Source organism: Rhineura floridana, chromosome 11, assembly GCF_030035675.1.
Source record: "Rhineura floridana isolate rRhiFlo1 chromosome 11, rRhiFlo1.hap2, whole genome shotgun sequence".
NCBI lineage: Eukaryota > Metazoa > Chordata > Lepidosauria > Squamata > Rhineuridae > Rhineura > Rhineura floridana.
The window spans coordinates 20,477,050-20,504,505 of NC_084490.1; the positions used below are offsets into that span (position 1 = coordinate 20,477,050).

The 27,456-nt window shown below is 43.1% G+C and overlaps 2 protein-coding genes and 1 pseudogene across 6 annotated transcripts in view; 2 read left to right on the plus strand and 1 right to left on the minus strand.

Moving 5' to 3' along the window:
* LOC133366051 (brain-specific angiogenesis inhibitor 1-associated protein 2-like) overlaps positions 1-3,431 on the minus strand; it is a 38,320-nt gene extending 34,889 nt beyond the window's left edge. For all 3 annotated transcript variants that reach the window (XM_061588703.1, XM_061588702.1, XM_061588701.1), the window contains exon 1: positions 3,349-3,431. In XM_061588703.1, the coding sequence (XP_061444687.1) occupies positions 3,349-3,396 (48 nt within the window). In that variant the 5' untranslated portion in view covers positions 3,397-3,431. The remainder of the gene's footprint in view (positions 1-3,348) is intronic.
* Positions 3,432-8,146: 4,715 nt separating this feature from the next.
* On the plus strand, positions 8,147-19,877 carry LOC133366802 (toll-like receptor 13). 3 transcript variants are annotated; one of them, XR_009758481.1, is made up of 4 exons: positions 8,147-8,305; positions 11,972-14,802; positions 15,667-18,054; positions 19,411-19,877. XR_009758481.1 is itself a non-coding variant. In XM_061590300.1 (3 exons), exons 2-3 carry the CDS (start codon positions 12,107-12,109, stop codon positions 15,827-15,829), a joined length of 2,859 nt encoding a protein of 952 aa, XP_061446284.1. In that variant the 5' UTR covers positions 8,147-8,305; positions 11,972-12,106; the 3' UTR covers positions 15,830-19,130. The 3 variants fall into 3 exon arrangements, 1 of the variants encoding a protein (XP_061446284.1); XR_009758482.1 differs by lacking the exon at positions 19,411-19,877 and having other exon boundaries at positions 11,972-12,086; positions 15,667-15,754; XM_061590300.1 differs by lacking the exon at positions 19,411-19,877 and having other exon boundaries at positions 15,667-19,130.
* A 2,893-nt stretch (positions 19,878-22,770) lies between these two features.
* Positions 22,771-26,552, plus strand: LOC133367516 (neuronal pentraxin-1-like; annotated as a pseudogene).
* The last annotated feature ends 904 nt before the right edge of the window (positions 26,553-27,456 follow it).

Below are 27,456 nucleotides of genomic sequence, written 5' to 3' on the forward strand. Positions count from 1 at the left end.
TGGCCCAAGTTAACCCAAGTTCAGTCCAGCATGCTAATCACTACAATGGCTTGATCAAGAACAATCTGTAAGTTTTATTAACACATATCCATATCTAGAAAATTAAAATTAAAACAATTTCTGCATGACAAATGAAATGACTGAAACTCCACAAACTTCCTTGTATCCTTCTATATAATATATGTTAAACTGATGTGTAAAAGTGGATTTATTTATGTTTAGGTCTCAATGAATAATTGTTTATAATTGATTGTGAAATTTTATTCATTTTATTTTTTTCATGCAGAAATTGTTTTACTGTTAGTTTTATAAATATGCCTTAGAAATATTTAGTTTGTCCTGACTCATGTATATTGTTTGGTTGCTGCTGGCCAGGAAGCTATTTATCTTGTTTTGACTTTGATGAAGAGTGCCCAGTGGGGTGGGAATGAAGGTGGAGGAATGAGTATTTAGACAGGGAGGATGGAATGTGTGGGAGGATGGAAAGATAGACATGAATGGGGTGAAGAGGGGATTGTACAGAAGGACGGGCAGGGGAGGAAAGGGAATGTATTGTGCGATGGAGTTGGCCTGGCCTACACATGCACCAGAAGGAAGTGGTAGGACAGGGCTGGAGGCAGGGTTCTGTGCCTCCCATCGCTTGGGGCTCTCAGAGGGAGCCAAGCCTGAGAGAACCACCCCACTGCCACCAAGTACTTCTCCCTTCTGGAAATGGGAAACCAGCCCTGTGTCTTGGGCCAGTGGTAGGACTGACACTGGCTTGTGGGCCTTGGCAGGTGCCCAGCCATGTAGATCCTTGACACCGGACCTGTGGTAGAATCCTGAAGTGTTAGAACCACTTCAATCTCTCTCTCTCTCTCTCTCTCTCTCTCTCTCTCTCTCTGTGACATGCTTCTCATGAAAAAAGTTCCCTGCAAGTAAAAATCTAACATAGCAGGGAGAAAGGCTATTGGCCAGCCCACTTCTCTTGTGATGCCATTTTTCTACCTACAGAGGATTTGTTTTACAAAATATAATAATAATAATAATGAAAGGGGGCATTTAGAAATGGCATCCCCTTCCTGCAGTCTGAAATATTATAATCCCTTCTATTATCTCAGGAATCTCTCACCTCATTCCCACCCAATCCTGTTGCATGTAGGCTACTGTTTCATCACAAAAAAAGGCATTTCCACCCAAAGTGTTTTGCTTTTCTGTAATATGGAAGCAAATACTACATAGGCATTTGGCTTTTTCTTAATGTCCATCTTCCATTTTCTCTTCTAAATTAACAATGTTCATACGTCCCCCCCAAATAGTACTATTATTACTAATAATACTATAATGATAATAATATGACCTTTTAGTCTAGCATATGCAAAGATGCCTTAAATTTACTGTAGTGTAGCAGTACCAGACCTGGACTGGGTTAACCCAGGTCCAAACCCCCACTCATCCATGAAGCTCACTGGGCAACCTTAGGCCAAGTCCCTATTTTTCAGCCTAACCTACTTCACTAATTGTTGTGAGGATTCAATGAAAGAGAACCTTGTGCAACATCCTGAGGTCCTGTGAGGCAGGGTGAGTAAAAAATGTAATAAAAGTTATAATAAGTGCACCCCGCAACAAAATGTTGCTCCAGTCAACCAACCATGTCCTCCTCCATGACACTCCATTCCGTTCCCCCTTCCTACCTGGTCTTCCATCCCCCCCCACAGCCAATCAGTATTCCATGATCACTGAGCATGCTCAATCCTCATTGCATTGTTTTTGTGAGATTCCTCCCTGATTTAGGGTTTTAAGATTTTTTTTATACTCCTGCAAATCTTGGGATCCTCCTGAACCTCCTGACACCTCTCTCACTCGTTTGGGTGGTACCATTTTGCCTAAATAAGCAACAGCACTCACAGTCTGAACTTAAGAAACAGAAGGAATGACAGCAACAACGCTGAGAGTATAAAACTTGAGCCTCGGCACGTTCTTGACGTACACTGGCAAAACTACTCCGAAGACCCAGATTTCAGATAATTCAAGCCCCCGCCCTTCCCAACCACAGGGAGACAATGGCCCCTCCTTGGCCTCTGCTTAACAGCTGTCAGATGTGCCTCTGCTGAGCTACAACGGCAAAGAGCACAGGAACCCGAGCCCGATGTGCGTGTTTCCTCTCCGGATAAGAACAGAATATCCCATCCAGTTGGAGTCAAGATGTTTAGGCAACGAGCTCCACACATCTCAGGGTCAGGGTGTGGAAAGAAAGGGTTAAGTCTTCATCTCCTGGCCAAGTAATTGAGGCTGGGATTTGGCATGGGATTCGCTTCATTTCCATAAGGGAGAAGAAAACACACAGAGAGACAGAGCAAAAGCTTCCAGCGTTATCAGAACCCAACCAGAAAAGCGGGTAACCACCGAATTCATTGAAAGCAGGGAGCCCAAATCAGAATCTGGCCCCATCTATAGGTACTTAAGCGTCTCTTTCTTTCCAAAGAAGTAATCCAAACAAGAACCCTTGACAAACTTTCCCAAGTTTTTTTTTCCAGCGACACGTCCAAACTCACATCTGAGTTTCTAATAAAACAGCAGGATTAAAAAATAAACAAAAACACCAAGAGTTTTTAAATGCCTGTGGCCACATTTCTCCTTGTAAATCCTGCAGATAACGGAACATGCCCGTTATCTGAGCAAACCTTAAAAAAAAATTCCACACTTCTATGTTTTAATTAGGGTTTGTCTGGCTTTACATTATTGTTATTTTTTAAATGGATGAGCAAAGGAAACGTCCCAGACTCTAATGTTATTAATTTTGTGTGTCCTTCGAATCTGGGTCTTTCTCCCCGTTCAAAAAGTGGGGAGGCAGCGAGGCAAAACTGGGGGTGTGCACGTGTGTGTGAGACAGCAGGGAACTTGTTGGAACACTCTGTCCCGCCACTCTGTCTCGCCTCCCTTTCCACGCTCCCTCCTTTCCGTGGGCTCTGTTTTCCAACAGATCTTTGGGAGGTGAACAAAAGGATGGTGAAAAACAGCCAGAAAGCAAAAACAAGGGGAAAAGAGGGAGGGGGAGTTGTAGCGGTGGTGGAAAGGATGATGTGCGATGGGGTCTATATAGCAGTGCTAGGGCGGAGAAGAACTGCAACACAAATCAGGGAGGCAGAGAGAGAAGTGGGGAGAAGGCGATTGAGAAGGCATGAAGAGAAGCCAAAGGGAGGGTCGGAGAAGAGAAAGGAAGAACAGAAGGTGTAATAAACGGGGGGGGGTGATTGAGGAATGGACGGGAATCTGGGAAAGGAGCAAGGGGTCAAGAATGGGGAGAGAAAGAGAGGTGGAACTGGAAAGGGATGCAAAGAGGACTAGGAGAGTGTCATGCTCACTCACCCTATAGACATTCTCCGTGAGTCGGTTTACCTCTTCCGAGCGGGACATGATGCCGGGGCAGTGAGCGCAGTGGGGCCTGGACGGGGCGTGTTAGAAAGGAGGTGGGGTTGGCAGGGGGGCGGTGGCAAGGGGGAGGGTCTTACTGTGGTGGTGTGTGGGGGGAAGCAGGAGGGGATTGGGAGCCAGATCAACGGGGAGGAAAAAAGGCTGAGAAAGGCCAAAGCAACGCCGGAATGCAGCCGGCTAGGTCCTCCCTCAGGCAGACCACAGATGCCATGCGGTAGTGAGATGTGTAAAAGCGTGTCAGACTCTCCTTAGATTCTCAAAATGGGCCTCGTATACTGGACTGTACACTGTCATTTTTTTATAGGACACAGCAGAGCACTGGAGATACACTGCTGCCAAATATTGGGGACGTGGATCTCTTGAATCTGGAATGTCCCATTTGTTTTTATTTATTTTTGGAGAGCAGAGGCTTGTGGGTAAATTCTCAGAGTTAAAAAAATTATGACTGAAAATTCAGAATTCTGATGTTCCCATTTTGAATCATTTTCAACATTGCTCGTTTGGGATGCTGCCGGATTTTAAGGCTATCAGGAAAAAACGTCAAAATGTAAAAATGACAAGCTGGCAACTCTGATAATCATTATCTTAAATTTCATCAAAATTTTAAGTTTCTCTCATGGTTACAAAAGCAAAACTCAAGAAAATCAGAAATGCACACGTAATGTCTGAAGTCTGAAAAGTTGCCTCATGAATTGTACGAAAGTTAATTTTAGCTCTGTTCAAGATGGCCAGGCAAAACTATATTTGTTAGTAGAATTGTCACTTGAATTATTAAACTGATATTATAGCTGTATAATTTTTGCATATGAGGAAAAAACACAATTGTTCTAAAATAAAAAATACATTCTTAGATTTATATGATTGCATACATGGGTTGCAGTAAGAATAATCTTCGAAGATGAATTATCTTTTGTTCTGTCCCACATAGGACACAGTGTCTCTTCTAAGATGGCATTTGCTGTCTCAAGTTTTGGAAAGTGCTTTTATTAAAAATAACACAAATCCATGTGTTAAACATAATAAATAACTGCAGAGGCTATACTCAGGTAGTAGACAGGGCCTTATGTATCAAATAACTAATACATTGACATTATTATTATTATTATTATTATTAATAATAATAATAATAATAATAATAATAATAATAACAACAATATCCTAAGTGTTTAGAGATGTGTCGCACCTTCACACGTGATGTGTACAAGTGGTAATACTTGTACATGCCAAATCTGACTATGGAGCTTGAATCAACTTTCAAGCCTGTACATTAGAGGCTTTGTTAAAGAATCCTGCTCTTGAACTAGGTTCAAGTCTAAGTAATAGATACCACTGGCCAATGTAGGTAGCTTGGTGATTCAATTAGATTCATATAGAGATAGACCCCAAAAATTGTTTCCAACAGAAATGGATCTGAAAGCTGGGCATAAGCAACACTGGTACAGCTTGGCAGGAGGTTTGCCTATATCTACTGTTACTGCTTTTCAGGGCTGGCAGGATTCCCAGCCATGCAATGCCAGCGCTGGGCGACTCATTTTTCCCACGGGACTCCATCCAGGCCCCCTGTAGTGAAAGCCCGGGGACTATGACTTTACTGCAAGTTCTGTATCTCTGTACCTCAGTGTGTTTTGATAAGATGGGTGCATCTTGGCTTCAGGCTTCCCCCTGCTGGCTGTCTCTGGCACTTGCAGTGGCAGAGAAAGAAAAAGAGCCCCAATGGGTTAGAAAAACAGGGCAGGCCCATAGCAGTTTTCTGGGCGAAGAACATTAGGCTTTAATTTAATGTGCCTTGGAACATATTTATAGCACTCTAGTTCTTACAACATGGATCATTGCATGATCTGTCTCTACACTGCTGGTATTACACCTTGCTGAAGGTTGTACTCTTCTTGCTGTATCCTGCCTGTAATACGTGATGCATTCTGTGGTGCAACCAGGGTAGGATTTTGGGGCAGATGCCTGCGGCCTTGCTTAGCAGAATGAGCAGGAGGGCTCCCAAATGCAACAGGCCTTACCATGTTTTGAAGTTAAGAAATGCACATCACCATCTAAAGAATCCATCCACAAAGCAATTAAGTCCTGCATCTCAAATTATCTACTTACGCCACTGTCTACCGTACCCTGATTGAAAAGCCAAAAGTGGGTGCTTGTTCTATTGAATAAAGCTGTATTTGGAAGGAAAAACATAATTGTCTGATGTTATGTTATTAACAGTTCAAAATATACCTCCATGTGCAGAATTCCAGACTGTGCAATGTGCCATATTCATGCCCATGCATGTACATCAGTGTTACACTTTCATTCTGTTTGGAGATTTGATTTCTAGAGAGCTTGGGGAAGGGAGGTGAATCCTGAAGAATGACAACAACTCTTGCAACTCCCACTAAGAGCTCCTCCAGACCACCTGTTTATTGGCCATTCATCCTGATTTGCTTGCCTAAAGCTTACGTGGAGGTTAGATGACGTCCAGCCTTTATTGAACATTCATTTGTATTAGGTTGTAGGGAGAATATATGACAAATAGCATTCATTTTGATTTCATCCTGATATGCTTGTGTGGTGTTTATACATCTTCCCAGTAATCATTAGTTTATCCCACACCTTTTAATACATTTCTGACTTGCTTTCCTAAGTCCAGGTTTTTTAAAAAGTGTATTTGTTGTGCCAGAACATTCTAATTCCGCAAAGCGACATTTCCTGTGTGCAACTGTGTCACTTCCACAAAATACTGACAGGCATCCTTAAAAGACAAAAATAGAAACAAAATGCTGACAGTGATTTCACAGGGACAGAGAGCAGAAAGGAGGATTTGCACTGCTGGATTTATTCTTTTATTTGTAGCACAAATACAAGTGTCTTTTTTCTTTTAAAAACTATAGGAGCTGTTGGAGCATCTGGTATATGAAGTAATAATCAACAGAAGAGAGTGCTCTTGATGTGTAAAGAGCATGGAGTTTGAGCTAGTGACAGGAAGAAATTTAGAAGTCTCCTACTATAGGAGACCTGATTTTCCCTGGAAAAATGGGATGTTCTCCGTTTAATGCGCTTTCAGGGCCACTTTATTTACATATAACCAGAACTAGGAGTATAGCTTTTTCTGGACTGTACTATTTCAGAGTAAGTGTTCATGTGCGTGTATGTGGAGATGATTCCTGTTTCATTATTAGTCTCCACCCCAGACAAAAGGCTCTGCACAAAGCATAGATTTCTCCCTGATGTGCGGTGTTTTCTATGAGCAATGTTTTTGTTGGTGTTGTTTCAATATGGGAGAGCATTCAACCAAGTGGTCCCCCATTGGCAGGCTAAAGTGGTTCAGCCTAGGACAGAGATAGGGAAAAACTGTGGCCTTCCAGTTGGACTCCAACTCCCATCAGCCCCAGCCAGCATGGCTGATGGTCAGTGATGGTGGTAGTTGAAGTCTAACAATAACTGGAGGGTCACAGGTTCTCTACTCAGAATTGGGGAAAAGCTTCAGCAGGCCAACTGGAGGACCACAGCAACCTTCTGAGGCTGCTTTAAAGGAGGGGGAATCACAGCTTTGAGTTTGAGGTGTGGTTTCCTCCTGAGTGACAGCTTAACATAAGAAGAGCCCTTCTAGATCAGGCCAGAGGCCCGTCAGCATTCTGCTCTGACAGTGGCCAGCCGGATGCGCATGGGAAGCCTACAAGCAGGACCTGAGTGCAACAGCAACTCTCCCCACTTGTGATTCACTGCAGTTGGCATTCAGAGGCATACTGCTTCCAACAGCGGAGGAAGAACATAAGCCACACCTCGAGGGGCAACGAGTTGATCTGCCGATTAGTTGCAAAATCTCATTAAAGTGATTTTTTTTTTAAAAAAAGCACTCAGTCTGATCCCATCCGGTTTTAAAGTAAAAAGGCAGGGTTTGACTAGCATCATAGAATCGTGGTGTTGGAAGGGGCCTATAAGGCTATCGAGTCCAAGCCTCTGCTCAATGTAGGAATCCAAATTAAAGCTTCCTGACAGATGCCTGTCCAGCTCCCTCCTGAATGCCCCCAGTGTTGGGGAGCCCACCCAGGTGATTGGTTCCATTGTCATACCTCTCTAACAGGAAGTTTTTCCGGATGTTCAGTGGAAATTTGGCTTCCTGTAACTTGACCCGTTATTCTGTGTCCTGTACCCTGGGACAACTGAGAAGAGATCCTAGCCCTCCTCTGTGTGGCAACCTTTCAAGTACTTGAAGAGTGCTATCATATCTCTCCTTAGTCTTCTCTTCTCAAGGGCTTTGTTTCTAGTCATGTGCCCGTTTTCAGGAAAGAGAGATGGAGATGCACTGGAACCTGCAGAACAGTAAGTGTGTCTCTACCCAGAGCCTTATTTTTCATGAATGTCTAATCATTTAAAGCCATCTGAGTTGGTGGCCACCACTACTTCTTGTAGCCTAAAATGATTCATGTCAAACAAGAGCTTTACAATTTGATTCTATTGCGTATATAAACTAGTCTTAAACGAGTACAAACTAGTCTCTCTACACTTGTAATTTCCAGCATATTGTGTCCAACAGTGGGGGAAGAACATAAGCCATAGTGGCTAGTAACCACTGATAGACTTATCCTCCATCAATCTAATCCTTTTTTAATGATTATGGGGAGAAATAGAAGAAGAAAAGAGAAAGTTGCCTAGATTGCTCCATGCAACACAGAAGGTCTGCTGCTCCACCCCTTCCTCATTTCATACTGGCAGCCCCTCCTTTCTTGAAAAGTTTCAGTTTCTAGGTGGCATGCACCCATGGCACACAGGGTTGTACAGCTGCCCAAATCTTGAGGAAATAGAGTGCCCTTTGACTGAAAGCTGCCACAGCGGCACAGAAGAGGAAAGAAGCACTTGAACAGATTGTTAGTGGGAAGAGCAAGGAAAAGATACAAGGCTAAAGGTGGGTCCAACTTGCTATCGACGACAAGGTCTTCTGGGCTAGGCTGGGGGGTTTGGCGTTAGTGACAGACAGAGGCAGCTGACAAAACGGAGTAAAAAGGAGGTCAATGAGGAAGTGTTGGGGTTGAGAAAAGTGGGCATTTCCCATCTCCGCCCTGTTGCTTGTATAATAACAGGGCAATGGTCACTGCAAAGGCTGGGCTCTTAAGCCTTCACACAGCTGCATTGCAGGCAGAGAAACCCAAGAGAGCAAGCTTTCCCCTCTGCTACAACATCCTCAGGGCCTTTTAACATTTGGTGGTGTTTTTTAAACAAAGTTATTATGACTGCCTGCAGACCTTTCAGTGTCCTGCTCCCTGAACTCTGGACGGACCTTGAACATGATTGCCCTGTTGTGCCTGACTGTAACTGGTGGTCTGCTGTTCTAGTTCCAAATTCCTTCGGTCGCATTGCCTTTTCAGTTTCCTTCCAGTGGCATTAACAAATCGCTTGACTACGTGAGGTTGTGCAAAGTCTGAAGCAGCCCTTTGTTTGGCTGTGGAGGTTTGCTGAAGCATGTTTGTCTCCTCGGATATTGCTATGCTGCTCCTCACTTGCCTGAGCAGTGAGATGGGGGTGGGTGGGGAGAAGACGAGCAGCACCAGCAGGTTGTTTCCTTTGGTTGAAACAAGGAGTTGACCTTGTGCAGGGCACCTGCCAAAACCCGCACCTCAGCAGAAGACCCACTGCCAACCTCTTCACACACACCCCCCGCTGATTCTCCTCCTTGTTACTGCTGCCTGACCACCTGCTCTCTCTGAGGGCACAGGAACATAGGACGCTGCCTTACTGAGTCAGATGATTGGTCCATGTAGCTCAGTATTGTTTACACTGACTGGCAGCAGCTCACCTTAGGTTTCAGACAAGGGGGCTTTCCCAGCCAGGGACTGATCCTGGTACCTTCCGTGTGCAAAGCCATGGCTCTTCCCCATGAAATGAGATATATGGAAAAGGAATTAACGTGCAATTATAAAAATGTAAATAGCCTCCCACAAGGGAGTGCAAAGCAGCAAGGTCTGGAATATGGTGGCTGGGAAGGGAAGGGAGCCTTCACTTGATTGTGATCAAGAGGGAAATCACTCCCCCCACCTCCCCAACAAATCTGCTGTTAGCCAAAGCAGGAGCCAATGGGAGCGTCTCTCCTGATATAAATCGCAGCTTGGGGGTGGGGAAGGGCACCAGGACCATGGCAGGAGGGAAAGGATTACATTCTCCACCTCCCTGCCCACTGTGATCCCAATCCTGCTCAGCCATCCCCTGCTCTGATGGTGGCTATTTGTTTATTTGTTTAAATTAACATCACCTCTAGTTTGGCCCTGGCCTCTGTGAATAATGCTGTATATGTGAGAGCCAGTGTGGTATAGTGGTTAAAGTGTTGGACTACGACCTGGGAAACCAGGGGTTTGAATCCCCACACAGCCACGAAGCTCACTAGGTGACCTTGGTCCAGTCACTGCCTCTCAGCCTCAGAGGAAGGCAATGGTAAACCCACTCTGAATACCGCTTACCATGAAAACCCTAAGTTGGGATCGACGAAGGCAGACCATTTCCTTTCCTGTATGAATAAGCAATGGCAGGATGGAGAAGGAACAGCTGCCTCCATTCATCTCACTCCCTTCCCCTTGGGGCAGCTGTGGGGATCAGAATCAGAGGAAGAAGGCAAGTGAAAGGGCAGAGGTGACAGCAGAGAGAGAGGGGGGCTGTTGGGAACCTTAGTCCAAAACTGGAGGGCACCAAGTTGGGGAAGGCTGGCATACACACCAACAGCCCACATCCCTGTGTACTTCTCCTATCTCCCTTTCTTCTGTTGCCTTGCCTTTGTTTCAGTTTTAGGATAGAGACACACTCACTGTTCTGTGGGTTCCAGAGCATCTCCACCTCTCTCTTCTGAAAATAGGGGGCACATAACACTAGTCAGCTGATCGGCAGATCAACCCATTCCCCCTCCAGGTGTGACCAATGGAAACACATTGCTGTAGGTGACTAGTGTGGCCACAGCCCTAGACTCTAATCTCCTCTGTAGAAGGGCCTGTCTTCTTTTTATAAAGAGCCAACGTACACTGATTGTGCTGCACAAAGTGACAAAGAATTATACAGCCACAAGAGTTTTTTCAGTGTAAATTTTGCAGTGTTGCTTTACTTCACATATTCACAGAAACAGAAGCAAAAACAAATGCTTCACTAAATTGCAAAGTAAATCAAACATATTTAAAGTGACTATCTGAACTATATCAACTGTCTTAATATTGTTGCTTCCTCTGTGCTAAAACAAGATCAGCACAGCACATGTCTTGTTTCTGTTATTTGGGCTAACTGCAGGTGTTGCCACCACTCACCATATGCTCAGAGGCGCATGTTACCAAATTCTTCCAAGCTACACAGGAAGTGGATTGGACTGTGAAAGACCAACCCAAATTGTGTTTGCATTTTGACAAATTTGTAGGGCAGTACAATATCTCAGAGGAGGTCAGATCTCATGCTTCCCTGGTGCATTCACTATAGCTGCCCAGTTTCCCTGCTTTTGAAAGTTTGATAGAAATATCTATTGGTTATAGGTACGTTCTTAAACTGCAAGGGTTTTTTTTGCTTATGAATAATATATCTGTCCTCTCTCTTTAGCTGTGGTGGCGGGGGTGGTGGCAAGGCAGCTTCTTCAAGCTTAGTGCTCAAAGAAGCCATAGCCACCTGGCATTCTTACAATGTAATCCAAACCCAAGATCCGCTGAGATGACACAGCTTGGATTTGGTGGATCTTGGGCTTTCCCAGCAGAGCCATGGCTATGCTGGTGTAAGTCCGTGAGCCAGAGATATGCCAGCACAAGTCCCTCACCCCGGTAGCACAAGTCCTGCACCTCAGCTGGCAGACTTTAAGCTGGCAAACTTTTGCTGGTGTAAGTTCCCCAGAAGGGGGCATTCTGGGGGAGTGGCGGTGGTGGGACTTACACCTGTTTGGCTCAGTCATGTGACCTAAGACCCAGTCCTCAAAATTCAGCCCCACACTCACCTGTTGGCTCAGCCAGCAGCAGTAATCCCTCCCTGAGGCTCCTTAACGGAGTTTGGAATACATTTGTAATAAGGATATCTTACGATGGCATAAGTACACTAGCCTAATTTACACTGGCTTCCCATAGTTAGGATTGCTCTGTGGCGGCTAACATGCTTTGGAAAAGTTGCAAAAGGCTTGTCTGTGTAATGGTTAAGGGACACTTTTCACCCCTTCCCAGGATGCCCCTGAGTTAGTTCATTTCAGTGTATAGGTGGCGCCAGATCAATGACATCTTGCAATGGATTATGAGTAAGGAGATAATTCTGCTACACCCCCTTATTGTGTCCCTGTACTGGAGCCTTTTTTGGGGGGAGAGAAAATGGGTAATGTACCCCTGTATATTACAAGTGAATTGAAGGTACAGAAATAAAGTACTCCTGAATAAACCTTGCAGAGCCTAACATCTTCCTGCATTGAACAGGGGGTTGGATTCGATGGCCTTATAGGCCCCTTCTGACTCTATAATTCTATGATTCAATGATTCCAACTGCCTTCATATGAATGCAGAGTGCTAGCTTGTTCACTTTACACCCCACCCCCCCGTTGAACTCACTGGAACCACTTTTTGTATTCTTATTTTAGGAGCTGAACGTCTCGTTTATGAAGCTGCTGATGACAGTTCTCACCCATGTTGCAAGAAGGGGAAGAAGGAACGGGTTTTTGCAGAGTAAAACCCACAGTGCATGAAATACAAGCAGTAAGCGCAAAGAGCTCATTATGTCCAGTTTTAGATCTTTCCCTTTGATGCTCTGTGTGCTGCTAGATTTCTTCATGTGGTCACATCGGGGTGTTCATTCTTTTGGGCTCGATCACTGTATCCTTTCCGCTGACAGACCAGGCCTTGCTATATGTAGTGACCAAGCCATCTTCAACTTGAGTTCTGCCATCTTCCATCTGCCCAATTCCACTCATTGGCTCAGAGCCTCCAACAACAAAGTGACAGATCTGACCTCAACCACCTTTACCCACCTTTCTGACTTGTTGGAACTTTACCTGGACCATAATAGTATCTCACACATTGAATCTAATGCCTTTCAAAGCCTAGGGAACCTGGAGGTGCTTGATTTGAGCTGGAACCAGCTGGCTTCCGTGGGGTCCTCCATGTTGGCCAACCTAAGGAATCTACGTGAGCTATTCTTGGGTAACAACAAAATTACCACTCTGCACCCCAATTCTCTCATGTCCCAGGTGGCTCTCCAGGAACTTCACCTTCCCAACAATAATCTCTCTAATCTCCAAGTGGTGGCAACAGCTATGAAAGGCTTGCTCAATCTCACCTTCCTTGATCTGGATTCCAATCAGATCTCTGTTCCATGTATGGGCCCCAGTTGGATTACCTTTCCTTTCCTGAGGAACCTCAGCTTAAACAACAATGGGATATCCAGGCTGGACTTGTCCAACTGTTCCTTCCCTAACTTGCAACAACTCAACCTAACCTATAATAATATGTCAGAAGTGGGGGCCAGATCCTTCCAGGCCACCCCTGTTTTGGTGGAGCTGTCCTTGGACATGAACCCCCTAAAGATATCCCAGCTTAACAATGCAACTCTTCCTAACCTAACCATGTTGCATTTCTCTAGTACAAAACCATCATTAAATGAGACCTTGCCAGCAGCTTGCTCCTTCTTCCAAGGCCACCCATCTTTGACCTCTTTGGACATCAAGCATTCAAAAATTAATGTCACTCAGCTGATCCAGTTGGGTTCCTGCACTAACCTCACATGGCTGGATCTGTCTACCACAGAAAACAAGTACCTGGACAAGGAGGTCTTTACAACATTTCAAAGCTTGGAGTTCCTGTCTCTGGACAAGTGCAAGGTGCTGCGGCTCAGCTCTAGGGCTTGGGGGAAGCAGATGCGGCTACGTACACTGATCCTGAGGAGAAATGCTATCTCTCAATTGCAGGAAAAAGTCTTCTATCCTTTGAAGAATTTGAGCTATTTGGATCTGTCGAAGAACCGCCTGACCAATCTCCAGCAGCGTTCCTTTTTCGGCATGGAGGCATTGCGTACACTCATCCTGCAGGGCTGCCAGATCACAGCTGTTACCCGCAACACCTTCCATTATGCTCGTAAAATGAAGTTCTTGGACTTGAGGGATAACAGCATCAAACTACTCAAGGATAATGCCTTTTTGCTCAACCACATGGTGACTCTCTTGCTTTCAGGCAACAAAATTCTCACTATCAAAAGGCGTGCCTTTGTTAAACTCAACTCCCTGAAATATCTGTACCTAGACCATAACTTGCTTTACAAGCTATCTCTGAGAGTCTTTGCACCCCTCAAAAAACTAGAAACCTTGGACCTCGGTCACAACTGCCTCTTTACTTACAACAAATATGATTATCCGTCCCCTTTTGTTGGCCTCCTCTCCCTTCGCAAGCTGGACCTTAGTTTCCAGAGACCTAGACAACCCATCTGCCCCACAAACAAAGTCTTCCAAGGCCTGGAAAGCCTACAGTATCTCTCCTTGAAGGGCAACCCCAGTATATTATTCTTTAACCTCACATTTGTCAACCTGACTAGCCTAGAGTCCTTAGACCTCTCTGAAATTCAATTTGGTTATAATGACTCTTGGAAACCCCATCCAAATATCTTCCAAGGCCTGAGTAACTTAAGTCGACTGTGGATAGAAGGCAGCGCCATCCAGGACCTGCCTGAACAAGTATTTTCTGGTTTGCCATCTCTAGAGCAGCTCTCTCTTAGCAGGAATGACCTGAGGACCATCAGTAAAAAACTGGTTGGCGGGCTCTCCTCCCTGAAATATCTGGATGCCTCTGGGAATCCCCTGACATGCTCCTGTGAGAATGCCTGGTTCCAAAATTGGTCTGTGTCTGAACCGAATATCCAGGTGCCCTTGCTGGGTGCTTATCATTGCTTTAGCCCTGGCACAATTGATCGTCTCTTTGCTTATGAAGACATGTCCTTCTGCTTTGAGAACTGGGGAATATACTTCTTCATTGCCACCACTGTGATCACTCTTTCATTTCTGCTTACTGTTTTGGTCTATGCCAAGTTTGGTTGGACCCTCAGGCATGGTTACTACTTGTTGAGGGGCTGGGGCTACAGGCGTCTGCGTCAGAAAGGACAGAAATACCAGTATGATGCCTACATTTCTTGTTGTAGTCAGGACTACGAATGGGTGGTGAAGAATGTTGTAGAAAAGCTGGAGATGCAGGGAGAACCTGGTTTGCGGCTCTGCTTTGGGCCTAGAGATTTTGCCCCTGGAGAATATTACATTGACAATGTTCAGAATGGAATTAGCCAAAGCCACAAGACCTTATGTCTGGTGAGCAACAACTACCTGGAAAGTGAGTGGTGTTCACTGGAAATTCAGCTTGCTTGTTCCAAGATCTACTACCATGGACAGGACCCTCTGGTTGTGGTCTTTATGGAGGAAATCCCTAATTACAGGTGAGGTGGGATGGCACATCAGGAAGAGGTGGGACAGTGATATCTGGCACCAAGGTGGGAGTTTCTATTTTATTATTTTATTTAGAACTTTTGCAACCCATTCTTTGTTAAATATTAATCCCTGAGTAGGGATCATATTTCCACAAATCATATTCCATAATAATCTCCATGTTCAGAGGCAGATGCCAGTGAATATTTTTTACTCTGGGGAAACAGTGGGGAGGGCTGTTGCCTTCATGCCCTTCCTTTGTGGGCTTTACAGATGCCGTTGGTTGGCCCACCACGAGAAACCAAACGCGGGATTAAATTGCTCCTTTGTCTACTTCAGCGGGTTCTTCTTGATGCCTTTGCTCCGTAGGGATGGCAGCATCTATCAGTTTTGGTTCTCTCGGTTTCTCATTCTTCTGATCTCAATTCTGCAGCAATTTGCCATTTTAAAAAAAATCCTCATGAAATTTCTCCAGCACTTTCGTGGAAATTTCTCCTAATAGATAAATTTTTGTGCACAGTTTTGACTATTAAATATTGCAAGCAATTTCTCGTCATACAATGCATTTTTGTATGTTACTTTCATCAATATATTTGTTTTTATGCACTCTGTCCCCTAACGTATGCATTTTTGTAAACATTACTTGGTGCATTGAGAAGTGCATCGCAAAATTAGGATAAGTGAGAATGTCAAAGGATGGCTGTTGAAATATGTTCTCATGTTGTTTCGGAAAGTGCAGATGTGACCAATCTGGCTTCAAATGTGAATTGAATCGAATTTCTCCCCCATCCCTACTGCTGGGCGTCTTAGGGCATGGAGTATGGTCTGTGTGCTAAGGAATGGAAAACCTGATTTCCTTCCTCCTTCCTTCCTAGGTTATCTCCCTACCATCGCCTAAGGAAACTGATCAAGCAAGAGAGCTACTTTACATGGCCTGAGGACCCTGAGGCTGAGAATGTATTCTGGACCAGGCTACGTGAGGCTTTGAGATGTGGAGAGCAAGAAAGAGCGGATCTGCAGTTCAATGTAGCTGGGTAGATGACGGCAATGAAGGAAAACACAGTGGTTGGCCTTACTGGTATTAGTTAACCTAGAACGACATGAAGCAGGGCAGATACTGCTATTGCCACCACCAACTCAGGATTAGGGTTGCCAGGTCTCCAGTTTTCACCTGGAGATTCTGGTGTTTGGGGGTATTCTCCAGGGGGGGTATTCTCCAGGTCTGTGGGTGAATCACCCCAATCTCCTGCCTCTTAGCTTTCATTAAAAAAAAAGTTCCTAGGTGGTGTATATTAAGAGATATACACCAAAATGTCAGCCCCCCTTTTGTTAAATGAGCTAATAGCCAGCTGCTGGAATCCCCGCCTCTTCAGGTTTTTAGCCAGTGTGAAGTCCATGCACTATAAATATCTTTATGGATTGTGTAAAATAATAAACATCTTTGACAGTCATGCTTACATAAATATTTCTTCATACTATGTCTCAATAAGTATCTGATTTCACACTATGGTTGTACATCATTATTTCCTCTGCATTTTAAGTGTGCCCATCTTCCTTGGGGTGGTCATAATCCCCCTCTGTTGTTTTCACACTGAGGGGAAGATTAGGCCGAGAGTCAACTTTGTAGCTGATTTCCATTTTAAAAATTAATTAAAATGATTTATATGCAGGCAAAGTTTATGAAGTAATGCAGATCCACATAATACATTTAAAGCACATCCAATTTGCATCTAAGACGCATGACTTCCCCCAAGAATCCTCACAGTTATAGTTTCCCCTCACAGTTATAGTTCCCCACCACCCTCAACAAACTACAGTTCCGAAGATTCTGTGGTGAGATTCATGTGCTTCAAATGTATGTTGAATGTGCTTTAAATGCATGGTGTGGATTTGCCCTAGGTATGTTGTGCATTCATTAATGAACTGAAAAGAACAATTTTAAAAGCACACCTTGAACTTGGCCTGGTAACAAATTGGCAACCGGTGCAGATTTCAGAGCAGGGGTATTATTGCTGACAGGGTCTAATTCATGTTAGTAATTGTGCCACAGCATTCTGCACTAACTGCCGCCCCCAGATCAGGTTGTGCTGCATGGGGATTTCTATGACCTTGGCTGACTGGCTCCCAGGATTATTTTAATTTTTGGTTTTGGGTTGGGAACCCTGACTGGTTGTGGGATGCTGAGTTTTCTGCCTTACTCATAGGAATATTGTTGTGGTTGGTATGGTATTGCATTTAGGAAATCACTGTTTTTTGTTTTTGTTTTTCTATTTGCATTTCATTAACCTCTGAACTCACTCCCTTATACCCATAGAAGCAACTATAGTGGTGCCATGATGCTCAGGTCAACCCCCTTAAACCCACTGATGATGTACCTTGTTGGTTGCATGACGGTTTGTTTCTTGCCCAATAGTAATAAAAGAGAATCACATACTGGGAAGTGTGGCTGCAATTGCTGTTGTTCCCAAGCTGCTGCCTGTGAAGGTAGACCAAACCATATGTGTTTGCTGTCTTTCAATTATTACTCATTGGAATTGGGTTGGCTGTCAAAGTGAGTTTATAGCAGCCCATAGGGTAGGTGGGAAATGATATAAAATCTTCTTGCTCATTTCTCAAACCTCTCACTGCAGCAAAGGGTCAAGTCTGTAAAGAGATTTGAAGCAGCCACGTTAAAAGGCAGGGGGAGAGCATTCCAGGCAGGGAGTTGCTAACACTGCTTGGATATGGATATCTTTGCAGAGGATCCCTAGTCATGCCATACTAACAGCACAATCATAACCATATCTACTCAGAAGTGAGTTCTATGGGGCATAGTCCCTTAGTAAGTGTTTAGAATTGCAACCTTCAGTGGCATCTGTGATGTTCCTGCTTATAGTGTAAATATGGTAAGTGCTGTTTATATAAAAGACATATGGTAAGTGGGGTGAAAGAGGAGGGAGTACATGAGCAGTAGAATGCTGGATGATTGGCTGAGCGTTTGAACGGCTGGGAGTATAAATGGAAGAATGACAGTTGAATCTGGGTGGATGTTGGGAGTGTGGAGAAAGAGGTGTTTGAGGGTGGGGGTCAGGAGTGTGGAGAAAGAGGGAGTTGGAGTTCTGATTAATAATAAGTCAAGTACAAAACAGGAATAGATGAAACCATACGCTTGTGAAACATTCTAAAACTAATCTTGTTATTTCTGATATTTAATAAATACTTATTTGGTTTACCAAAGGCCTGATCCTTGGCTGGGGGATATACAGACCAGAAGGGAGGGCAAGGTAATTACCAAGGCTGAACAGAAACAGTATCTAATGGTGGCAGCGGTGAAGGGAGGAATAATAACAATTCAAGTATCCAGAGCAACCCAGAGTTGTATGCGTTATCTATAAAGATACAAGGGGGTTGGGAACAGCATAAGCACGCAGTCACAAAAGTAACCAGCTAGAGAGAGACTCAGGCAAAGTCTCTGGGAGTATTGGTTATAGGACGTGACTGGTGGTGCTGCCTAGCAGGGGGATCTAGTGAGATCTGTGCTAGAGCGGAGTGAGAAACCATATAAAGGACGTTCTGGACTGGTGGTATCCCTGGTGGTGCCTAGTGAAAGGCAGTAGCCACAAGCAGGTGGGAACCTGACAGGGAGAACCAGGGAAGGACGTCACAGCATCCATCTTTACTTCTGAGTGCTCCCATCTGACATTTCCACAACACTAGGCTCCCTTCTTCCTACAATGGCCTTCTGGTGGCTCTCCAGGAGGGCACTTCAACCCTTCTTGCCAAAAGTAAGTAAACTAGATTAAATGTTCCCTGTCCAAGCTCCCTAAGCAGGTGAAAATGAATGATCCTGTCACTTCAGCTGGACTTGGGAACACCCTCTTTTAGCTAAGATTTCTATCTTAATTTCCAATCACACATTTTTTTTGTTTGAATTGTATGCTCCAAGCAACTGTGGTTGATGCTTAATGTATCCTGCTTCACTAGGGCCCGCCTTATGACATCAGTAGGGCCTGCTCCCAAAACCTCAGGGTTTGGGGTGCTTCTGACCTGATAACCCTACTCAGGATGCCATTACACTTTAATTCTGGATGCCACAGTATTTTTTTAAATGATGCTGCATAAAAGAGTATATGGGACTTGTGGACTCACACTCAGGTGATGGTAAAGTATCTATGGAGAACAAAGTATACAAATACTGAGTCTAGTAAGCTGATGCTTAACACTATTACCTTAAACTTCACTAAAAAGAATTAAGATGTTTATGTATTTTTAAACAAAACCCTCAGGGAATAATCAAAATATTTTGGGGTAATATAAGTATGTGTTCAAGATTTATTTGACTTTAATATAATTACTGTACAATGGCAAGCTGTGCAAGTGCTTTAGAAATATGAATATTAATAACTATTATCGTTATTTTAAAAGACTCAAAATTCTAAAGGTAAAATTATAGAAATTTTCTCAGATTTGTACATGATGTTGTATTGATCCTAAAATATACACTTTTGTGGGTTTTTAGAAGGAAAAGTAGTTTTTCACTTCATGTCAGCTGTTTCCTGACTGTATATAATCATAAATTGCTTTTTAATATGTTTTTAAACAATATGTTTTTTAACCTTTTTAAAAAAATGTTTTCAAAGCTTTTTCCGAACAAGCTCTATCTGATTAATGCGATACGTTTATCTTTTCTTCAAAGAGAAAACAGACTAACAGGCAAGCACCCTTCTTTCTATTATTTTTTTTACTTGGTTTAAATTGTTGCAGCAAAAAGAGATTTGTCAAATGAATCAGCTTTAAAGAACTTCTGGGTGAGCTATAACTCTTCTCTGTTATTCACGAAATTAACAGCTTATCTCTGTTTCTATTGCAAAAAGCTGTCCTGGAAGTGCATTCTAAAGATATAAACAGAAGAGGGATTTCTATTCCGAGGAACATTATATTGTCTGGGACTATTCTCTTTTTGGTCTATTTTATTTTGACGAATCTGCTTCTTCACGACGCCACTAACTGTTTTGATGCTGGGAACTAAATTTGTTTTGTATTCTTGAACATAGAGAGATAAGGCAGGCTGCTCTGTTTATACTGTGATGTCATCAAGCCTGGAATATTAACCCAATTGTTGCTGAAATAAGAAGTGGTTCTTCTTTATTTTTGTTTTGTTTTGTTTTCGTGGTTTTAAAAATGGCAATCAAGAAAGTGGCTGAGAATCTGGAAGTAATTATGTTTCAGAAAATAATGGATGAGATTGAGATAACGAAACAAACCCTGCGACAGGGCAGTAAGGAGCTGAAAATTGAACTGAGCAAAATGACGCAGGAGCTTAAAGAAATAGGGGATCCTGTGAGAGAGGAGAATGAGATCAGAGATGAGAAAAGAAAAAATAAAGGGAAGATACAAGCCCTGGAGATTGGCACAAATGTGGAATTGGAAAAAGATCTGGAGTTTATGGATATTAGAAATAAAATCTACTGTTTGGAATTTAACGTTATCTCTGAAGAAATTAATGAAGATATTAGAGATAAAGTTATCAATGGCTTGGATAATCTTCTGGACTGGAATGACGTGATGGAGCTTGATATAGAGAAAATCTATGGAATTAACTGCAGCCATGTGACAATGGAAAAACTCTCAAGAGATGAGCCAGTGCATTTTGTAAAAAAGAACAGAGATATGACTTTACAACAATATTTCAGCAACTTATTCAGAATTGATGGCAAGAAAATATTTGGGATAGAGGAAATTCCCATCAGACTCTTATTATATGACTATGGCTATGACAGCAAGATTATTATGGAATACTGATAATGGAAGATTGGACACTGAAATTACTGGATTTAACAGGACTATTGAAGATGGAAGATGGAATTAATATGGATAATGGAATAATGGCTATTGAAATTATTGGACCTAACAGATTTTGATGAGATGGATTAATCGATATGTTTATTTGGACTATGGTTATGACAATAAGATTATTATTATTATTAACGAGATGGATTAATCGACATGTTTATTTGGAGAAAAATTGATAGATATATTTCTTAAAGAATTGAAACCTCTCTTTGACTTTTTGTGGAAAGAATAAAGTAATGTTTATGAGATTTGATGATTAATTAAGATAACTACTGGAGGAAAGTGATCTTATAATATAATTTAAGAGACAGGATTGTTATATATTGTAGACCTATAACTGATCTGATCTGCGACAAATGGGAAGTCAACATTTTATTTTTTTGTTTAATCATTTTTGTTTTGTTTTGTTTTTTGTCTTTGAATGTTTTATGATTTTGTTTTGTATGTTTTATGAAAATTTGAATAAAAATTATTGTAAAAAAAATGTTTTTAAAGTTGTTTCGTTTTAATGTATTTTAAAGTTCTGTTTTTATGATGTTTTAAAATGTTTTTAGTGCTTTTGTTTGCCGCCCTGGGCTCCTGCTTGGAGGAAAGGCGGGATATAAATCAAATAATACATAAATAAATAAGTGGTTAGTACAATGCCTTTGATTCCAAAAGGATAACTCGGCTGAATCCAGTTACGCTTGATCCCACTGAAATCAATGGGAAAAGTTAGTTGCACTGATTTCAGTGTGAATTCAGTGCAACAAACTTAATATGGATGCAACCCAATGTCCTAATAGCTCAGTTCAGGTAAAGTGCCTGTTATAATGTCCCCAATGCCTCCAATTATAAATGCTATTGAATACAGGGACTGTAAGGGAAAAACTCAACATATAAAATTATTGAATCTGGCAAGTTGTCTGAGGGAGATATGGGAAATCAAGGCTTGCTAGAAGCAACCTGTTGAGCTAGCATAGGTGGTGCCTATAGCTAATTGCTAGCAATTTTCATTCTGATTTTCTTTTAAATTTCCAAATTCATTCAAAGTTCTTTTCTTTCCAGGGGAGACAAACCATATTAGGCTGTTGTGAAATTTCCATCACCTGGAAGCAAACACTGTCAAAACGATCACTGACATGGGTGTTTGTGATAGGAGTTTTGTATTAGTATCTATGTGCTGGATTGAATTGCTTTGTATTTTTCTCTATCTGATTGGTTTTGATCACATTATTAGTGCCTTGTGTTGAAATATAAGATGTATCTATATATCTATTGCAGACATTGTCTCTGTTTATCTTTCTGTCTCCACACATTGCCCATTTGACATATTGCGTGAGTAATGGGTTCCATGAAAGTACTTTTCATTAAAAGAGAAACCAGTGAATTAGCCCAGAGCTCGGCTTCTCTGTCTCTTACTGCTAACTTAATTCCTCTGAGTGGAGTTTTAGCTTTGCAAGTCTCTTATCCGCTGGGGGCAGTGGCGTGAAGAGGGGTTGTGTATAGTTTGCCGGCCAGGGGCCTTAGCAACGGAGGGTGGGGTGGATGGGCAGGAGTGAAGGAAAAAGCTTTGCCATGACACCTTAAGCCCATTAATTTCTTGGTCGCTAGGGGAGACGATGCTGCGCTCCGCATCACAAGCGGATTCGGCAAATTGGAAAGAAAGGAGAGGCAGGAAAAGCACAGATCCCGACAGGGCAGGCTGTTGGGACACCTGCTGGCAGCTTGGTTCTGCTGGACAGAAAGGTGCAGATACCAGGGGAGGTACACGAAAAGGCTCTGACTGCTGAGGCAACATAACCAGATTTGTGGCACTCAGGGGACAAGGCCTGGTTCATGTTTGGTGGCTTGGTGGGCCCACCTTGGCTTACCTCCATTGTGTGCTCCAGTTGGAATAACGTCCACTTTTCTATCAAGACCTTTGGATTGCCTTCCTAACAGAAGCCTTTGAGGTAGCTTCTTGGGATTTTTGTTGGTCTTCTAAGAGAGGGTCTGGGTGATTGATGTTGCATCTAAATCTGTTGTACAACAAAGTCTGTAATCTCTAGATTGGTGGCCTCTATCTAGGATCATCTCCATTCTCCTTCTTTGGCTGTCAAACCCATTCTGGACTGCTGTCTCCACTCACCCCTTTCCCATCTACTGAAGACATCCCAGCTGTGGAGATGGCCTTGCATTGGGCATTTCTCTGCCTCATCTTTTCCTCACTGGTGCTGACAACTGAATATGGCTTGCCCAAATTTATTTGCAGTCCTATGCCACTGGATATGGATAATGGATGCCAGTCAGCCAGCCAGCAGTGACATGGAGTGGGGGCTAAAGTTGGGGGAAATGGGCACTGGGTGGAGGAAGCCAAGGAAACAATCCTGCATTTGCAGGAGCCCAGAAGGAGATGATCCTGGACCAGAGGGAGACAGTGCGGGAGTTGACAACCAAGCTGAGCCGCTGCTGAGAAGCAGTATGGTGGTCACCATGAAGATAATCACAGCCATGGTCATGGCCATCATGAGGGAGGCCATCGAGGCCATCACAAGGGTGGAAATCAGGGCCACCGTGAAGATGGACAACAGGGCCACAAAGAGGCTGGCCACCGAGATCCCCATAAAGGCATCCATGCCCGGGAGAATGAGTACCATTATTTTGGACAACGAGAGCACCACAAACTACAGGTGGGGTACAACACCCATTATGCCTTTCGCAAGGGGGCTGCCGCTGCCAACACCATGGAGGATCCACCCAAGGAGGCATCCCCTGGAGTGCACCAGATGGAGAAGATGTTGGACACACTCAAGGAGAGACTGGAGCATCTACAGGTACCAGAGTTTGTGCATCAGCCACCCCTTCTTGAGAAAACTCTTATCTTTCCCATTGCACTTATGCTTTCTTCTCAGATCTGTCCATTTGTTCCTTGTCTATCCAGCTATCCACCATCCATCAGTTCTCATATTCAGCCCCATGTTTGCCCCCTCCCCCATCCTTTGTCTATCCATTTATCTTCCTTCACAAATGCTCATCAGACAGCTATAACCTTGCTCATTCTTCAACTTCACTCTGCTTATCAGTTTCCACATATTTGGAAAGTTTCATACAATCCTCTATCCTTCCTTATCTGCTCCCTGTCGATCCATATGACCACAATAAACAACTGCAGGGAACGCATCCTTCCCTGGTACAATCTACCTTATTTAACACACAAAATGCTATAAATCCTACTACTCCAAATGTTGCTCACTCCATATCTGATTTTTTTTCCTGCTAGAGTCATTGTTCCTCACATTAAGCTTTCCTGCTTCCTCTTCACATCTGCCCAATGCACACATAAATTCACACAACTAAGCTGTTTTATCCATAACGATGACTTGGACAGTGCACATGAAAAGTGACATTTAATTCCAGAAGCTCCCTATCACAACCAACAAAAACAACTGGATGGGAAAATCACAAAGTAAGGTCAGTACTCCTCAGAAGAGAAACATTTTGGATCTCATTTCTTAAGTATCCCATCACAGACTGACAGATCTAGCTATCTTATGTATCCGTCACCTGTCATAGAGGCCCAGTGTTTCAAGAGACCGATGACACAGGATAGCCTCTGCTTAGCCCATACCTATCAGGTCCCAATTGTACCACTCTGTAAAGTCTCTATTGCTAGATCATCTATAGTTTGGTTCACACATGTATGCATACACATCATGGTTTCGCTACACTTTATCCTTAATGACTGGAAGAAGGTGTTAAATGACTTAGCTGAATAAGATTGTGCTCAAAATCACGTCTGCAATTAAGAAAACTCTCTCTGTGGAGTTATTTCCCATTCATACATATAATCCATCACTTGAGGTTGCAGCCATCAAGTGATGAGCATGCGTGTATTTCTAGTTTTATCCTGTACAGCTGACTACATTTCTTTCAGTTATGAAGTCATCCATGCCACCTGACATTCTATATGTCCATCCCCTAGAGAGGAAGCCAAGAAAATAATCTCTGGTACTCCAGATGTTGTTGGACTACAGCTCCCATCATCCCTGATCATGGAGCTGTGCTGGCTGGGGATGATGGGAACTGGAGTCCAACAACATCTGGAGGATCACAGGTTCCCCATCACTACCCTAAAATTACATTCTTGGTTTGTAAACCCACTGCCCTTGTCCCAGTCTCTGTTGCAACAGAGACTAAATTGCTTTCTGCCAACTGTGTGCGGCAATTTTTAAAAAGTAGTCAGTGAATGCAACTGAGTCCCCTTTTAATCTTCTTTCCTCCAGTCTAAACATACACGGCTTCCTTAACTTTTCCTGCCTGTGACACACTTTCTAAATCTTTTGGTTTAATGTTACTTCCCAGTCACATGTCCATCCCCCACTTCTTCCTTCCATCAGGTTTCCACAACTAATATCACCCCCCCTCGGTGTTTCTTCTCTTTTCCATCAACATATCCATCTCAACTGCTGATCTATCTACTTCAGTGAGGAAAACAGATCACATGGTTTCCTGAAACTCCCATAATGTTTTTCCTAACCTCAGGAATGAATGTAGGTGAAATGTTTTGCCAGAATTCCATAATGGTTCAGAGACGCTGGTCCCTCTGTCCTTGCCCACTGAATTTCTCAGAAATTACCCCTCCTATTTATCTGTCTGTCTGTCTGTCTGTCCGTCTGTCTGTCCTTCCATCCAGCCATCCAGTCGTATGTAGCCAGAGACAGAAATAGTTTGTTTTTAAAAGAGATTTCAAGATAGTGTGACAGAAGCCATTGTTGACCATGACAGACACAGACATACACACACAGAGAGACATATCTTCCCTGTCATTTCACATTAAACAGATACTGCAAGTTTTGAAAGTGGTGTTTTTAAAAAAGCCTTTTAATCAGAAATGACAAGAGTTTGTATATGATGTACCACACAATGCAAGGAGAAAATGCCCTGCAACTATTTTATGGTTCCAGCTGAAGTCAATTTCTTTTGGTTTACAACCTCATTCTATCAATATATGCACCTAGCTATCTCAGTACCCCCAAATGAGCAGGTCCTTTGGGAGACATTTTGGGTCTAGAAGAAAAACAGTATTAATAAGCCCTTATTCCTCCCCTGAACTCCCCAAAGTGAATATCACAACTGCCTCCACTTTGAGGCCATGCCTTCCAAGAGAGGGATAACATGATGGCCAAAATCTACAGTTAGGCAATACTTTTTATTGGGATGAACCAAAATGTCACAAAAAGGTGGCAAGCTTTTGAAGTCTCCAGAACTCTTCATCAGGCAAGATGTTACAAAAAGCAGTGTTTTGAACCTTTGTGCAGATAAGGAACTGGGAATTTGCAATCAACTTCAGCACTGGGAGGGGGGTGAAGGGAAAAAGCAAAAATAAAAAGAGCAAATATTAGGCTGGATGCTGTTTGAGATGGGGGACAAATGTGATTCAGTAAGCATTTATAGGCAAGCCTACCTAATCCACACTTTTCCTAAACAATACATGAATGCAAACACAGCCATTAGGCAAAATTTATATAAAGGTGTATTAGAAATTTGCATTAATGTGCTGCTGAGTTTTATGAGTACTTTTTTTAAATGCAACCCGATGAAGAAATGTGGAAAGCTGAACTTAAGAATGGAAAAAAACCTGATGTTGTAGCCACTGTCTTTACATCCAGCCTAATTTGTTTTTTCTCGCCCTACTCTCCACCCACTGCTTCGTGTGACATCTTGCCTGATGATCTGGGAGGGTTTTTTTTCTCCTTATGGACCAACAGGGCCACCTTTGCTTTTTATGAAGGCCAAAGATTCCCTTTTCTTTTTCTGTCTCTCCCTCTTCTGATAGAAGCTGAAACTGGCAGTGTGTGGCATCACCCATATAGACCTCAAGAATTCTTCCTGCTTGTCCTTCCCTCTCACAGACTATCCCTCACCTCACCTTCCTCACCGGATTGTTGTGACAAGCAAGAATATGTGACAATGGTAACCTGTACTGACCAAGTTGAAATGGACTTTGTCCATGTTACATGTATCAATTATATCCCCCACAGCAGTGAGCAACTGTGAAATCTCCCAAAATGGCTGTTGGAAGAGGGCTAATAAATAGACCAGGAAGTCAGGAGAGAGAAAGCATGCAGATAGATTTGTGGAATACGTCGATGGATTGATGGAATAAATGCATAGGAAGGATGGAAGGAAAGAAGGATAGATGCGATAGGAAGGACGGAAGACAATATTAGATGGAAGGAAGGAATGACAGATGTAAAACCCAGGTCCTACCCCACGACACAAGCAACCCAAGTTGCCATTTGGTGCGGCAGCTTTTTAGGAGCACACAACTAATACAAGAGAATGCAGCCTGAGAGAGTATCCTCAGGGAGATTGCAAAAGCCACTTAAGATGGCAGAATGGGCTTTGATAAAATCACAGAATGGCACTTTCATGAAAGATTTCATCTGGCTTTCAGGCTGCCCACAAAAATTCCTATCTGACCCATGTGCTCTGCCTCTCGTGTTCTGTTCCATTCCTTTGCATGTCTCCTGTTTTCACCTTCATAGCCTTCCCCTCACACACTTTCTGCTCATTCTCAGTGGGAGGCCATTCCTGTACAGGCCCTACTCCTTTCTCCTGTACACGTCCTCTTTCCCACACTCCAGCTCTTGTTCCCTCTGGGTGTATCTGGACCTATCTAAGTTATTGGAAAGGCTTGTTGATTCTCAAGCAAGACCAGTTAATCCTGCTGGGGCAAAAATGACTTGTTTGTGAATTTAGACTGTGGCTCTTCCAAGAAGGAAGTGAAACCATACAGGGATAATTTAGATGGCAAGAATCCTTCATTTCTTGGAGAGAGAGGTTTGATCAAACAACAACAACAATAATAA

Bases quoted from the DNA above. Each gene is read 5' to 3' on its own strand.
- LOC133366802 (XM_061590300.1), top strand. From the start codon at position 12,107: ATGTCCAGTTTTAGATCTTTCCCTTTGATGCTCTGTGTGCTGCTAGAT. The intron at 14,803-15,666 runs GTGAGGTGGGAT...CTTCCTTCCTAG, and splicing joins GAGGAAATCCCTAATTACAG to GTTATCTCCCTACCATCGCC.